Below are 16,676 nucleotides of genomic sequence, written 5' to 3' on the forward strand. Positions count from 1 at the left end.
CCATCCGGTATTTTTCTTTTTCTTTTTGGCTTATTTCGCTGAGCATGATCCCTTCCAGCGCCATCCATGTTGCTGCAAATTGCATGTGTTTATCTTTTTTGAATGCTGAGTAATATTCCATGGTATATATGTACCACATCTTCTTGATCCAGTCATCTATTTTTGGGCATTTGGGTTGTTTCCAAAGCTTAGCTATTGTAAACAGTGCTGCTATAAACATAGGCGTGCAGGTGCTCTTTGGAATTGATGTTTCTGTGTCCTTTGGGTAAATACCTAGGAGTGGAATTGCTGGATCATATGGAAGCTCTATGTTTAGTAGGTCCAGAAATCTCCACACAGCTCTCCATAGTGGTTGGACCAGTTTGCACTCCCACCAACAGTGCAGAAGAGTTCCTTTTTCTCCACACCCTCGCCAACATTTGTTGTTGCTAGTTTTTTTAATATGTGCCATTCTCACTGGTGTGAGATGGTATCTCATGGTAGTTTTGATTTGCATTTCCCTGATTACAAGTGATGTTGAACATTTTTTCATATGCCTGTTGGCCTTTTGCATTTCCTCTTCAGAGAAGTTTCTTTTTAGCTCTTCTGCCCATTTTTTGACTGGATTATTTTCTTTGTTGTTGCTGAGTCTCATCAGCTCTTTGCAGATTTTTGTGATCAGTCCTTTATCATTAGTGTTGGGTGCAAAAATGTTCTCCCAGTTGGTGGGGTTTCTCTTTGTTTTTGTTATTGTCTCTTTTGCTGTGCAGAAGCTCTTTAATTTGATGTAGTCCCAGCTGTTTATCTTTCTCTTCACTATCACTGCTTTGGGTGATGTGTCTGTAAAGATGTCTTTGATGTGCAAATCACGTAGTGTTTCGCCTATATTTCCTTCTATGTATTTTATGGTTTCAGGTCTTATGTCTAGTTCTTTAATCCATTTTGAGTTGATTTTTGTGTATGGTGTGAGGTAGTGGTCAAGCTTCATTCTTTTGGATGTAGCGACCCAGTTTTCCCAGCACCATTTATTGAACAAACTTTCTTTGCTCCAATGCATAGTCTTTGCTCCTTTGTCAAAGATTAGTTGACCATAAATCTGTGGGTTTATTTCTGGATTTTCTATTCGATTCCATTGGTCTGTATGTCTGTTCTTGTTCCAATACCATGCAGTTTTGATGATTATGGCTTTGTAGTATAGTTTGAAGTCTGGGAGTGTGATGCCTCCATTTCCTTCTTTTTTTTTCAGTAGAGCTTTGGCTATTCGGGGTTTTTGGTGATTCCATATGAATTTCATCAATAATTGTTCTATTACTTTGAAGAATGCCATTGAGATTTTGATTGGAATAGCATTGAATCTGTATATTGCTTTTGGTAGGATGGCCATTTTAATAATGTTTATTCTTCCAATCCATGAGCAGGGGATGTCTTTCCATTTATTTGTGTCTTCTTCTATTTCTTTTAACAGTGTTTTATAGTTTTCTTTGTATAGGTCCTTTACCTCTTTTGTTAGATTTATTCCCAAATATTTGATTTTTTTTGTTTCAATAATAAAAGGGGTGTTTTTTTTGATTTCTTCTTCTTCAGATTTATTGTTTGTGTATAGGAAGGCTACTGACTTTTGCATGTTGATTTTGTATCCTGCCACTTTACTGAATTGATTGATGAGTTGAATTAGTTTTTCTGTGGAGATTTTGGGGTTCTCTATGTATATTATCATATCATCTGCAAATAGTGATAGTTTGACTTCTTCTTTTCCTATTTGGATTCCTTGGATATCTTTCTCTTGTCTTATTGCTCTGGCTAGGACTTCCAGTATTATATTGAAAAGCAGTGGTGAGAGTGGACATCCTTGTCTTGTTCCAGATCTTAATGGAATTGCTTTCAGCTTTTCACCATTGAGAATGATACTGGCTGTTGGCTTGTCATAGATGGCCTTTATGATGTTGAGGTATGTTCCTTGTATCCCAAGAATTTCAAGGGCTTTTATCATGAATGGGTGTTGCACTTTGTCGAAAGCTTTCTCAGCATCTATTGATATTATCATATGGTTTTTATATTTCTTTTTGTTGATGTGTTGGATAACGTTGATTGATTTTCGGATGTTAAACCATCCTTGTGCCCCTGGAATGAATCCAACTTGGTCGTGGTGAATTATCTTATGGATACATTGTTGGATTCTGATAGCTAAAATTTTATTGAGGATTTTTGCATCAGTGTTCATTAGGGAGATTGGCCTGTAGTTTTCCTTTTTTGTGTTGTCCTTATTCGGTTTTGGTATTAGTGTAATATTGGCTTCATAGAACGTGTTTGGTATTGTCCCTTCCTTCTCAATTTTTTGGAAGAGTTTGTGAAGGATAGGCACTATTTCGTCTCTGAATGTTTGGTAGAATTCATTTGTAAATCCATCAGGCCCTGGGCTTTTGTTTTTGGGGAGGTTTTTGATTACCATTTCAATTTCGCTGTCAAGCAACACACTCTTAAAGCAAAGGGTCAAAGTCGAAATGACCATGACCATGACACAAATGAAAATAAAAACACAACGTACCAGAATATATGGGATTCACTAAGAGTAATGTTCAGAGTGAAATATTTAAGTCCTATATTACAAAAGGAGAAATATATCAAATCAACAACACAACACCACACCTAAAGAAATAGAAGGAAGAGCCTAAAGGAATTTTAGAACTTTCTAAAGGAATGAGAAAAGGAAGATCAAATAACCTGAGCCAGAAAAGGAAAAAAATAGTAAAGGTTAGAGCAGAGACCAACAGAATAGAAAGGATCAACAAGACCAAAAATTGTTTCTTTAAAAATACCAACAAACTTAATACTTTTAACTAGATCAAATGATAAAAAAGAGAGAAGATGTACAGCATGAAAACCAGAACATAAAATGAAGACATTACTACCAACCTAGAGAAACTGAAAGAATTTGTGGGGAATGCTATCTACCTTTGTACACCAAACAAAAATAGCTAATCTAAGTGACATGGACAAATTCCGAGAAAAACAGAAACTTCCAAATCTGACTGAAGATGAAATAAAAATATGACCAGAACTACAACAAGGAGATTGAACTAATAATCAGAAACCTCCCAACACAGATAATCCCAGGCCCAGATGGTATCATTGGTATATCCTCTAAACATTTAAAGAATTATCACCAATCTCACTCAAACTCTTTAGAACAAACTAAACAGGAAAGAATACTTCCTCACATATTCTAAAAGGCCATCATCCCCAGGTACCAAACAGACAAAGATACCAAAAGAAAACTGGAACACCAATGTCCTTTATGAAAATAGATGCACAGTTCTTCATGATGAAACTATCAAATTGAGTCCAACAACCCAATAAAAGGATTATAGCCCATGAGCAATTGGGATTAACCCCTGAAAAGTTAAGGTGGTTCAAAATGAGACATTCAATCAGTGTAACTCACCATAGTAATAGAATGAAGGGAAAATACATGATCATCTCCATGGATGAAGAAAATTCATTTAACAAAATGAAAATCATTCACGGTTTTAAGGGTGAAAAAGGTTTAGCAAGCTAAAAATAAAAGGGAAATTCCATAACATCATAAAAGGTGTTTACTCAAACCCAAAATCTGTCATCTTATGCAGTGATAAAAGACTGATATTAGGAACAAGATAAGTATGTTCACTTCACCACCACTATTTGACATTGAATTCAAAGTCCTGGACAGAACAATTATCAAGACAATGAAGTAAAAGGCATACAAATTGGAGAAAATGAAGTAAAACTACCTGCTGGCAGATGATATAATTGTATCTATACAGAAAATCTCTCCCCCGGACCTCTTCCACGTAGCAAAATAAATAAATAAATTCAGGGCGGAAACAAGCTCCATCGTCAGTCTGTACACCAGCAATGAATAATCAAAAGACCGGTTCGATCCCCAGCTGCTCCCCGGCCACCGGAGGAGGGTCCCACATGGCACGCAGACCTCTCCTGCAGCCCGCTGCTCCCCTCAGCAGTGTACTTCGGTCCTTCTGCCTGCTCTGCTCCCCGCTCTGGCTCTGGTGAATTCTCTCACCCTCCCGCGCTTCTGACTGTACCCAGTGCATGTATAAACAAAACAAACAAACAAATAAATAAATAAAACATGCCTCTAAAAAAAAATTAATAAAATTCCATTAGCAACAACATTCTCCCAAATAAAATGCCCAATACCAAATGTAACCATGGAGGTGAACAAATTTGAACTTGCTCAACAGTGGATCTTATTTAAAAATAAATTACCTTTCTGATTATTGTGTTAATATATGTTCATGAAGAAAACGCAAAGTAGGAAGGAAAATTGTCATTCATTTCAATCTTTCACAGACACAGAATGTAACATAAGCATTGAGTTTTAAATCCTGGCATCATATGAGATCTACAGTGCCATTTTCTTTGATGTAACTAAACCCAACAACTGAAGCCTTTCCTCTGTGTTCAAAAATGTATGTCAATGGGACTATAATACCTCTTTCCTAGTGTTTAGAATTTTTACTTGCAATTAATTTCTACAGTTTCTCGAAAATTTTAAAACAAAACAAAATTATTAAGTGCCTTGATTTCTCATTATTTGTTAATAATCATCTTTAATGTCCTGAGGAATGATCCAACATTTCTCTCATGTGTATCTGTAGCCCTGCCTGTCCTATTCTGGGTGGAAGGAACACAGAGGAACCTTGCACTATGTTGTGTGTTGTGTCCAGTTTCTTTTATAGCTTAATATTCTGAGGTTTATCCAGAGGTCAGAGATCACCAAAAGGTCAAGTCCTGGTCTCTGGTGCCTAGCATGCTGCCCACTTTGCATGGTATTGGCAATTTAGCAATCTAACTTCCTTGGGAGAAGCCGTCCTCTGCCAGTCTTAGCCCATGTGCTTGAGTGGGACCCACCCCAGTGCCCCCAAAGCAGGGAAGACCAAGGCTTGCCAGCCCATGGACCCAACTTCCAGGGCCATAGAGACTTGCTATTTAGGTCAATCAACATCAAGGGCCAGTTTTGGTAAAAACAAAAGTCAAGAGAGATGCCCTCACTCTGAGCATTTGTAATTTTAAAGGGATGATAAATAACCCTCAGGAAGGAAGCTCGAATGAGGCAGGGCTGCTGTCTGGATTTAGTGGCTGTGGCTGTCATTGACTTGTGCATCCACGGCCTGCACAGCTGCATCTGTGTCTGGCCGTAGCACAGCAGAGCCTGCGCCTCAGCTGAAGAAACTATCCTGAAGGACTTGGCAGGATGGAGATGAAGGGGTGTGGGCCTGTCACTTGATTTCTGGGGCTCTGGCACCTCTACCGGTCAATACCACCTCCTAGTCCCCACCTTAGCCTCCGGCTCCTGTCTGGGTTGGGACAAGTGGTCTTTTCTGAGTCATCAGCTGTGGGTGCTGATGTGGCCACTGTGGGTCCTGACACGTCCCTGTGGGCGTCACCAGGCAGCAGGAATGGGGGCGGGGCAGCCTTCATAGAAAGCCTTGTAGGATGACATGCCACAGAACCAGAAAGGGCTCAAATACAGCATTACCTGAGCCTTTTAACAGTATAACGAGGCAGCTTCTCCTGAGGCCTTGTGCTCTGTCCTGAGCCTCCCCACTTAGGCTACAACTTCCTTCAGGGAGCCCCTATCTCCAGAAGGAATACTGGTAGCCAGCAGCGTGTGCTCTGTGGCATGACCTTCTGGCCCTCCAGCAGCATGATGGCGCGCTCTCTACCAAAGATAGCTTGTACCACAGTGCTGGGGAGAGGTATGAAGGCTGGGCGGCCCAGAGCAGCACCCAAGGCCTGGGCAAACTCAGCATTTGTAGTGGTGGAGGCTGGAGCCACTCCATTCAGAACTCCCTGCACATGGTTTGCTTCAATGGCGTGGACCAAGATTCCTGCTAGGTCCCTTATGTGAATCCAGGGGAAGAACTGGTAACCTGAGCCAATGGGGCCTCCTAGGCCCAGGCGGACGGGCAATAGCACGTGACCAATGGCACTGTCCCTGCGGCCCAGCACAACCCCTAGAACAGACAAAACAGATGATTGAGAGAGGCCCCTCAGCCTCCAGGTAGCCCGGTGGTTCTGCTCCTCCCGTTTCCCTTCCTCACTCTGCAAGCTGGTTTATGATTCAGCCTGCAGCAGAGCGAGGGTGTGGGGCATTGGGATGTCCATCCTCCTATCTGCAGACCGGTCAGAAGTGGTGGCACTCTCCCACTCTGCAAGCGCAGCCCTCTGATACCCCCACGACCCCAAGCTGGTTGAAGGAGGTGGATCCTGTCTGATACCCAACCCCGGCTTCTCACCGGACCGCACCACCACCTGGCGTGTAGAGTCTCCAGGAAGCCTGGCTGCAGCTTCCCATTTGGTTACTAGGTTGGAGAAAAAGTCAAAATCCCCCCCGGGGCTGTCCTCATCATACTCCTAGTTCCACCTTCTATATGGTCTTAAAATGTTGATATCCTTCAAAACTGGGTTCTAAGGACAGTCCTCTGTCCCTCGTCTCAACTTTTTATTGCAAACTTCTATGTTGGTGATAAGGTCTCAGGGGGAAGGGAAGGGCATCGTACCTACTATGGGAATCTGCACATACCCACACCTCATAGGCCACATGAAAACACCTTGTGAATAATAATCTGTGTTCTTTGACTAAAACTCTTGTTTTGGACTGAAAGTTTTGCCCCTGTGGCACCACCAGAAAGTGCTAGGCATTGATACCATCAGGAAAACAGGATGTTTTTCCCAGGCCCAAGAAAAACGGTATACCTGGGTCAAGATGACAACAAACTCTGGGGACATGATGAAGACCAGGGCACCAACTGTGATGGGCTGTTGTGGTGGGAGGTTCGCATATGCTTAACTGTCTTTGCTTAGTTCACTAGAAAAAGGTTGGCTTGAGATGGGATGTTAAAGCGGGCTTTGGGGATAAAATAGCCCCATTCCCTCAGATCACTGGTTTTCTGGCAATAAAGTGTGTTTGATAGATTCAATTCCTGTGTCTGTTCAGTTGGCTTCAGGCAGTGACAGCCAATCCCAGATTTTTCTGTTACATTCCTGTGAGTGGTTCTCCAGCACTGGGTCTGAATGATCATGATCATGTACTTTGTGACCTGGGGATCTGGGTCCTATGTGCTCTGGTTCCAAGGCTTCTGGGAAGATCTTTCTGATACATGTACTCTCTCTCAGTTTTTGTCCTGGATCCCTACGAAGATGTTTCAGAAAAAGTTTCTTGCTCTTTGTCTTTTAGGTTAATCATATTTGTTGTGAAAATAGGTGTACTCACTTTGAAATCCATTCATTAAAAAGTACCCAGGCATTTACAGTCTCACAAAACAGGTGCACTGCTGTCCTTTGCTGTAGGCACGGTGCTGTGCTGCATTTCCCATTGCCTCAAGGCTACATTCCACCAGGGCTAGAGGAGGACAGTGACTTGGGTGAGAGAGGGCAGGGGTTTCAGAAGCCTGGCCCTCACCCTTTCTCAGGTGATTTCAAGGAGAAAGGAAGGAAAGCATCATCTTTTTGTATTTGATATTGTGTTGGAAATATTAAAACATGTCTAATTATAAAAAATTTAGGCATATACAAAAATAGGGAGGATTATACAGAGAACTTGTCTTCAACAAATATATGTACATAGCCAATTTTGTTCCATTTACTTCTCATTCCCCTTCACATGCTTCCCCTTTTCTCTCATTATTTTGAAGCAAATCTCAGTCACTGATATTAGGTATTTTGCTCAAGGTCTCACACATGTCAGAACCAGGATTTGCGTGAACCCAGGCTGTCAGTTCCAGAGTTAGCATGCTTTTGCCACTGTACCTTACTGCCTTTCAAAGATAATTTTGAGTTTCCAGCTCTAATAGCACAGTGAACCCAGGATTAAGTGAGATGGTACGTATGAAATTTGCATTATTCTGTACAAATGACACATTTTCATAGTTTGTATTTTTCTCAATGTGAGGTTATTATATATTTTTTCCCCAACAGATTTTAGAGAAGTTGTGCTGCTCTGGGTGTTAACATCAGGTAAAAACTTCATGGTGTGTTCTGATAGCTATCTTGTTAGCTGTTGTCTCCCTGTGATTGGCAGGGCTGAGGAACCCTTATGCTCAAAAGGTGCCATGCTGCAGGAGGCCAGTTGGGGGAGCCTTAGCCCCAAGTCAAGGCAGGCTGAAGGAAGCAGAGGCTGCTGAGACAAGACTGAAGTCCAGTGAGTCCCGAGTCCATAGGGATGCTGGTGAATGAAGAGGTTAGGAAATGGGTACAGGTAGTTAGGAATAGGGTGCCCCAAGCCCATTTATAATCTGAACAGTCAGTGGGAATCAGGAGGTTGCCCCCCAGGCTCAGGTGCCCTACATCCATTCATCAGTCTGATTGAGGAACAAACGTGAGACCAACAGGGCACCCAGAACCCAGTTATAAACATGGAATGTTTGGACCACCAACACAATAACACAATGCAAAAGCAACGGGCCAAAGCTGGTTTCGGCAAGGCAGGCCACATAACATGGGAAACTTGGTAGGCCTCAGTAACCTGGGAGACCCCATAGGCGCCAAGAGACTCAACTCGGAGAAACCCACTAGCCAAACTCCCACTCCTTGCACACTGTGTCAGCTCTTGCTTTTCAGCCTTTGGCGGCTCCCCATTTGGGACCTCTCTCTGTTCAGAGATCTTTCCTGTCCTTTTCTCATACATATATCAATAAATCTCTTTGGTCTCGACGTGGAATTCTTTCCTCGCTGAAGACAAGAACTAGAGAGCCATAGGGGAGTCCCTGGATGCTCCTGGCCACACTCACTGGGCTGGATTGGGTGGCCACCACGACCTTTGCTAAAGATTGCAGAACCCCTGTGCATGGCAGTGATGGACAAGGAGAGACCGTCATGCCTTTGCCCCAGTGCAAGGTATCCCATGCAAGCTCAGTTTCTCCCACAGCTTCCCGGAAACAGCTGGAGTGATGTGATCTGGAAGTGCAAGGATGCTTGCTCCTATAGTGTGTGCCTGGGCCAGTGGGGGACGGAATGGGTGCACATGCTTATCCATGCATGGGAAATGCATAATGCTGAGTCCCCGGTAGTTAGAAAGTATGGGGCTTAGAGATAGCCTATAAACAAAATAAATACAGTTATTAATTCTAACCTCTAGAGAAAACTACCATAAATATTTTGATATAATTACTTACAGGTTATTTTTTGCTATGCATGCTTGAAATATAAAATTACAAAACTGAGATTCTACTATAGAAGACTTTATATTGCTTTCTATTTATTTATATATTTTTAAAGTATTTGAACTTTTAAAAAAAAAAGATTTATACAGGAGCTGGGTTGCAGGCCAGAGGGGCAGGGGGTGGGAGGATTCACCAGAGGCAGAGTGGGGAACAGAACAGGTAGATCTACTGAAATACACTGCCAAGGGTAGCAGTGGGTATACAGGAGTGGTCTGCTGTGCCATATGGGTTAGTTCCCTGGCCGGGGATTGAACTTGTGCTGCAGTGGCTGCTGATAGCTTCATAGTGCTGAAACTTAACCCATTGCACCACCAGGGAGCCCACAGATTTGAACTTTTTAAAGATTTTATTTATTTTTTATTTTTGGGTAGAACAACTGGGGTGTAAGCCAGAGGTGTGTGTGGGAGTAGGTGGAGAGGATTCACCAGAGACAGAGTGGGGAGCAGTACAGGCAGATCTACTGAAATGCACTGCTGAGGGGAGCAGCTGGAAAGACAGGAGGACTGCTGCCCCATGTGGGTCAGCTCACTGACTGGGATGGAACTCTGAGGTCCTCACCACGACAGTGCTGAGACTTAATCCCAATCCCTATGCCACCAGAGAGGCCCTGTGTTGCTTCTTAAAAGCATGATATTCTTTTACGTTTTCCCGTGATTAAACTTTTTTTTGAAAACAAATTTTTAATGAATTAAAAAAATTCAGTCATATGAATTTACCATTTAAACTTTGTTCCATGGTTCTAGCTTTATTTTATTAAAAATGCTGAGATTAAATTCCTTATCCATGAACCTTTGTGTATAACTCTGACTTTTTCTCAGAGGTGCATTCCCAGGGAGGGTTCACTTGATCCCAGGGCTTCACCGCGCCTGAGAAGGGAGGAGGCTATGGGCTGCTGCTCCTGTTTTCCCTGTGCCTGGCCTGCCCTGTTTTCTCTCCTCCCGTGAGTGCATCAGCTGGTAAGTGGGCTGAGCAGCCTCCAGGCTGCTGAATTCCTGCTGGTTTGGTGCAGCCTCTGTGTCCGGGGGTGGCCTGTGTGTGGACCTTGTGACCTCCTCTTCTCTGCTGCAGCGACCTGTTTGCAGCTGCAAGTGAGAGCCAAGCATCTCTGCACCTCTGGTCAAAGCTCCAGGATAGAGGCTCTTCTTATTGTTGCCTGGAGACATTTCCCTTTGTCCCAGCACAGGGATGGAGGGGTGGGGCTGTTACTACTGTCACCTAGTGGCAAGAGGGCAGGGTGCTCTAAACATCCTGCACCTTGTCATTCAATGTTCTCAGTGATTCTGGACATCTCTGAAAAGAAATCAAAGTTGGAACAGGGTATAGGCAAAGAAGGATCTGCTGTAATTTTTTGTTTGAGATGGAGAAATGGAAACTAACTCTCCAGGAAAACTCTTCCTTCTGTTCCTTATATTTTCTTCATTATATTCTTCCTATCACTGTCTCTTTTACACATGTGTGCGCGCGCACACACACACATACACACACACACACACACACACGCGCGTCATAGCTTCCAGGCTGCCTGGGCTGGGTATCAGGTTCTACATACTGGGAGAAACGAGAGGCAGGGAGAGGGGACATTCCCTCAGGTCTGGCAGTGAGGTCTTTATTGAGGTTTATGGAGGAATCTTTTTGAGGCTTGTGGATGTGCTAGAACTACAACAGGAAATGGAGGCAGCTGGAGAGTGAGTGGAACAGGGAACCTGCTCAAATCCAGTTCAGATTTCTTCTCAGGCTGGCCGGGCTTCAGGGTTAGTTCTCCTTCAGGATCTCATTGATCCAGGGCCGGTAATGGGAGATCCTGGTGTAGACAGCGGGGGGCTGGCCATCGGATCTCCCATAGGACACGATGCCCTGGGCCACCCCAGCACACAGCAGAGGGCCTCCTGAGTCTCCCTGTGGATTCGGAGGGCAGGAAAGGGAGGAGACAGGGAGGGAGGGAGAGAGAGACAAAAAGATGAGCCCGGGAAGTCCTTCACTCCTGTCTGACCATCCCAAGTCCAAGTAGGGTCATACCCTGGAGCCTGGCTCCTCGTGGGGTCATCTACCTTGTCCATGCCCGTGCAGGGCCTGGAGGGCCGTCAGGGGCTGCACGGGGCCACGCAAGAGGCTCCACAGAGAGACATTCCCGCCTCCCAGTGCCATGATCGCAAAGCCAGCGCTGCCTGGCATCCTTCACCCCATCTCCTTCAGGAGAGTCTAGTCCCTGCAGAGTGATTTGTGGAGAAGCATGGTATTCCAAGGATCACCTTAAACGCAGACTTTGTCTTCCTGGAATTGCCCACGCACAGCTGGAGATTGTGGTCAAACTTGAGGAAGTGTCCGCAGGCCTGGGGTTCCAGGACTCTCAGCTTCACCTCTTGCAGAGTGTGGGAGCCCGGGCCGGACACGTTTGTTCTTCCCCAGCCGGCCACCCGGCACATCTTCCCAGGTGGGATGACATTGAAATGGGGTGCCAGGGGAGAGTCCCCACTGCCAGGGTCAGGTTGGCTTTCTCCTTGAGCTGTGAGGGGAATGAGGGGCTGTCAGCTCTGGACAAGGGACCGGGGGCAGTAGAGGAGCTGGGAGGGACAGCACCAATGGTGCCACGGGAGGGTCACATCCAGGACTGAGCTGCTGGGGTGCAGTCTGGAGGCAGGTTGGGAGTATGGGGACCCGCAGGAGAAAACTTGAGACGACAGGGGGTAGGGAAGGGAGGAACACATCGTCACCTTCAGTAACATGATGTCGTGCTGGACACTCATATCGTCATAGTTTGGATGAGGAAACTGTCTTATGACCTCGAGCTGCTGCCATGTGTCTTCCTTATGTTTTGTGTCATGGGCCCCCAGGACCACCACTATGAGCCTGTTGTGAGGGGACGGAACGACAAGGGGAGACAGTGATGGTCTGAGATGTGCCCGTTCTGGGGAACAGGAAGTGGAGTCTTTCACTGGGTCACCTGATGCTGCCACCCCTCTTCTCTTGGTCCACTTTTGGCATTGGGGGGCTCAGGTATTGCTCGGGGAAGAGAGTTTTCAGGGAACAGAGATAATTTCCAGGACCTTGGAGTAGCTGGGGACTGAGCAGAGGCCATGGAGGACCCAGCAGGGTCAGCACTTCCTAATTCAGGGCGCCCTGTAGGAGCACCACCCACACAGGAGCAAGAGAGTTCAGAGGAGAGGCGAAAGTATGGGGTCCCAATTGGACCCCGTTCCCTGACTCTGATGGAAGGATGGGTTTAGGTTCTTGAGAAGGGCGTAGATAGAGTGTCCCAGAGAACTGGGTGGGGCCCAGTATCTTATGTGTTGGGGTCTGGCAGGGGTGGGGGTACCTTAGGAGCGACTCTTGATACCTCTCCTTTTCCTTTGGGAAAGGAGTTGTGTTCTCAATGACTGAGGATCAGGCCATCTCTTCAGTGATGTTTGCCCAAGTTTGCCTTCTCTTAAGGCTGACCCAATCCAAGGGCCTCTCCTCTGGTCCCCCAAGGGTGTGCTCCTGGTTCCTACTCTTGCTCTTTAACCCTGGTTTGGGGTAGACAGCCCTGAAGTCTCACCTTCCTGCACAGTGGGCAGCTGTCAGCACAAAGTTCCTTCTTATCAGGAAGCCGCCGCATGTGGCTAGGTTACCCTGAGGAAGGACAATTTCCAGATAGGCCATGTAGGGGCGGGAGTGTGGCCTGGACTCTGTGCCCCCGATGATCTCCCCTGGAACAGAGAACCCAGGCCTGAGCACAAGCATCGGTGTTCTCTCTGCAGAATGCGCAAGCTGGGCTCAAGAGGGAGAGGCTTCTTACTCACCCTCACCCTGTGCACTGCCCATCCTCCCTCAGGTGTCTGGCGCCTCCTTCCCCGCCCACAGCCTCCCACTGAGTTGTCCTCCCATCATGGAGGCGCAGCAACCATGCAGGTGTTGCTCATCTTGGCTTTCCCCCACTCCCATTCTGCCCCTGCCTCAGCCCTCCTTTTCACTAAGCCAGTCTCTCCAGGCTCCTGTCTCATCCTTCTGCACAGCCCGTGAGTGGTGTCCGAACGGCCATATTACCAGACAACGTGTGGTCTGGAAAGGAGAGGTTGAAGGGGGCCTAGGCCCTCATACATGCTCTCACCTTCTGTGTTGAGAAGACACATGTCTCCTTTTCTACTTGCTCTGGGATGTCCCCCAATCAATGTGGGGTTTCTGGGAACTATTACAGGCTGCAGACAATGGGTGGGCACATCCCAAGTGGAAGCTTCCACTCTGGCTCTTGGAGAGAGAGCCTGGAACCCTGTTTGAGAGTCAACTCTATTCAGACTAAACTTTGTTGTAGGAGCTGATCCTACAGCTTTGGGTGGAAAGGGCCCGAGACTCACCAGCTTTGGCCCTGGAGCACAGGACAGCGAACAGCAGGGTGAGAGGAAGACGATGCATCTTCTCAGAGAGGCTGCCCATAGCGAGTGCTGCTTCTATTTTCCAGCTGTGGGTTTTATAATCCATCAAGCCAGGGCAGGGCAGGGCAGGCTGATAACCACAGGAACTGGCTGGTGATTTTCTTCCCTCATTTAAACTGACTGTCTTTCAGATCAGCAGCTGCCCCAGAGCTGCCATCTGTTTTATTATAAGTGAAGGGAGGCCTGAACTTCCAAGACCTGGCTTCCAGGGTAAACGCTCAACTGTGGTACCTCATGGGGCACATGGAATCTAGGGAAGAGATGAGTTACTCATACAGCTCTGCCTGACCACCTGACACATCCTATTCTTGAGTTGCATTCCATCCTCCACTGCTCCCTCAGCTGCCCACGTATTCTCTTTGAACAACCTAGCTTAGGCCCCCAGGGAAACTGAAAACTTTGGAACTGCCTGTGGTCTTGATTTTTTCCTCTCCCAACTATTGTTGAACAGAAAATACAACTGAAAGCTCCCTAAATGTTACCTGGAGCCTTGGTCCTATTGCAACTACTGATCCTCATCTGTGTCATTAATCTCACAGAATTTACTTCCCTTCACACTACTCCAACTTACCAAACGTATCTGCAGGCTAGCATGTGCCATTCAAGAAACAAAGAATTATCTAGTGTTATGTCTAAGAATTCTTTGTCTGACTCCAGGTGACAAAGATTTCTTTTATTATTTTTTTCTACATGTTTTATAGTTTTATATCTGGGTTTACGACCCATTTGAGTCAATTTTTATAAAAGCTGTGAGACTTAGGCTGGAGTTCTTTTTTCTTTTCTTTTTCTTTTCGCATACGGTATCAGGAAAAAGAGCTGAGGCAATGTTGATAAAGTTGCTCCAGAGGGGCCCTCACTGGAAGGCAGTTCTTTTCCTTGAATTTTGCCTGGCTTTGATTAAATGTCCGCTTTACTACTACAGCGCTGACTCATCGAGACTGTGGGCCTGCAAGGACAATTTGCCTTCCATGTCTTTTAGACCCCCCTGGAAAAATACCAAGTAACAGCACGGTATTAACTTCACCCATTTCCAGCTTGTAGAAATGCATTTCCTTGGCCCTAACTTGCCCTTTGCTCATGTCTGCTTGGCTCCTCTTCATCTTGGTGGAGATGCCTGGCAGTGTCCTTCATGATGGTGACTTTGAGTAAAAATTCATCTGAACTCTTGCGAGGCCAACTGGAGGCCAGATATGATGCACAGAGACTCACAGATGTGCTGGTCCAGGCGGGGCTAGGGTGAGGCCATGAGTTGATGCTCTCTCTCAGGGTCTGCAAGAGCTCCCCCAAGCAGCTGTCTTCTTCAATTTGCACCCAGGTGCCTCCCTGGCCTGGAGGCAAGTTTCCTGCAGGGTGGCAGTTTCTTGAAGGCAAAGGCTGCAGTGATGGAGCAGAGCAGGAAACTGGGTATAAAGACAGGAGTAAAGTGTGTATGGAGCAGGAGTAAAGTGCTGTTAGTCTCATTACTGTGGAAAAGAATTTTCTGACACAGACAGGAGCTACCCTCTCTAAATATATGTTTTTAGGGCCTCCCTGGTGGCACAGGGGTTAAGTGTCAGCGCTATCAAGCTATTGCCAGCCACTGTGGCCTGAGTTTGATCACATTCTGAGGTGCTGGGAATTAGAATGTCAATATATATATTTGGCAGGGACATAGTGCAGCCGTAACAACTGCTTCAGTACGCACACATGCCAGCCCACTATGTGGTGCAGGATGATATGAATTTAAAAATGGCCAGAGAAACTGGGGGTGCAGGAGAGACAGCTTGCAGGTTCGCAGGGGAGGGTATAGTACTAGGACATGAGTTGGTAGAAGTGATATTTTCCAGTGAGGTTTTAGGCCTGGGGCTCAGCAAAGGTGGCTTTGAGATGGCCTGGGGAGAGAGTCTTGGCCCACCATGCTCCTAAGGGTGCTAAAGATGCATATTATATTGGGAGGAGCAGGCTCTTTAGCATTTCCCCAAGTTCCCCACAGCCTCTAGGGGCTTCTTTCTGTGAGTTCGACTAACTTATCTGGATTGTATCTTAGGTAGAACAGTGTTATTGGGGCAGTTTCTCCTGCTGACTGTGTGCTGCTGAGACCTTTATCATCCTGTTGTGGGTCAGATGGGCCCATCCTTGAGCCTCATCCTCCAACACTTCAAAGTTAACCCTAGTGCGCTGATTACAAGCTTATCCTTTGTGCTTATCACCAGCTACTCTTTCCACGGCAGGGGTCTGAGTGACACTTGCTGGGTCTGTAGGTCATCATACAAGTCGATGACGGAACCCTGCAGTCCTGAATGCATGCCTGATGGTGGACACCTGGAATAGGGTGTGGGCATGTGTAGATGGGATTCACCTGGGCTAAGACTGGGCTTTTAGGGCAGCATCAAGGGGATGCCAGTAGAAGCTGAGAACCCAAAGAACCCAGCACCCCTGCCTGCCGTGTACCTGATAAATCCCAACAACAGCCTGCAAAAGTCACTGAGGGCTCCAGGACTCTCTCCTCCTTTACCCCGTCTGCTCTGGTCATAGAAAACCTGCAATGTGTCATTCCTGCCCCTGCAGGGAGGTTCCAGGTTTCCTGCCCCACCCAAAAGGAGGGTGGAGCTGAGCAGGGAGAGAAGAAGCTGCAGAGGAGACTGAGGAAGGAAGGAAGCAGGATGGAGAGCCAGAAGGAGAGCTGGAGGAGGCACATGGAGCTGAGAGACATTGAAGAAACTGCATTTTCCTTTTGGTCGTGGACTGGGTGACACAGATGTGGGTGAGAAACCCATGGGGAGGTGACAATGGCGGTTTTTGTCTTGATTTTGCTATTTTCCTCCCAGACTTGTCTGGTTGTTTCTGATCCTTTTCTGTGGGTCCCCACTGGAAGATGCTTTAGACTTGTGGCAGGCTTTGGGGCTTTGTTCTGGGGCAATCCTGCTTGGGTGGACTTTTACCCATGAGGGGATGGGTAACTTTGGGTGCTTGATTTGGAAACTACATTCTTTGCCTTTTCTGTATTGTTTATTAATTATATTAAAATTCCTTTTCATTAAAGTCTCATATGTTTTGTGTTGATGCAGCAGTTGGCAGAACCTAT

General features: G+C 46.1%; 1 protein-coding gene and 1 pseudogene across 1 annotated transcript; both read right to left on the bottom strand.

Annotated features, from left to right (window-relative positions):
* Window positions 1-5,587: 5,587 nt before the first annotated feature.
* LOC119238082 (epimerase family protein SDR39U1-like) lies at window positions 5,588-6,771 on the bottom strand (annotated as a pseudogene).
* Window positions 6,772-10,781: 4,010 nt separating this feature from the next.
* On the bottom strand, window positions 10,782-13,605 carry LOC119238973 (chymase-like). The gene is given in 6 exon segments (XM_037503161.2): window positions 10,782-11,099; window positions 11,453-11,658; window positions 11,661-11,706; window positions 11,915-12,050; window positions 12,739-12,889; window positions 13,535-13,605. Coding segments are annotated over 6 exon segments (741 nt in total). The 5' UTR covers window positions 13,593-13,605; the 3' UTR covers window positions 10,782-10,955.
* Between the last annotated feature and the right edge of the window lie 3,071 nt (window positions 13,606-16,676).

Source organism: Talpa occidentalis, unplaced genomic scaffold (assembly GCF_014898055.3).
Source record: "Talpa occidentalis isolate TD23 unplaced genomic scaffold, MPIMG_talOcc4v2.1 talOcc4.11, whole genome shotgun sequence".
In the NCBI taxonomy this organism is placed as follows: Eukaryota; Metazoa; Chordata; class Mammalia; order Eulipotyphla; family Talpidae; genus Talpa; species Talpa occidentalis.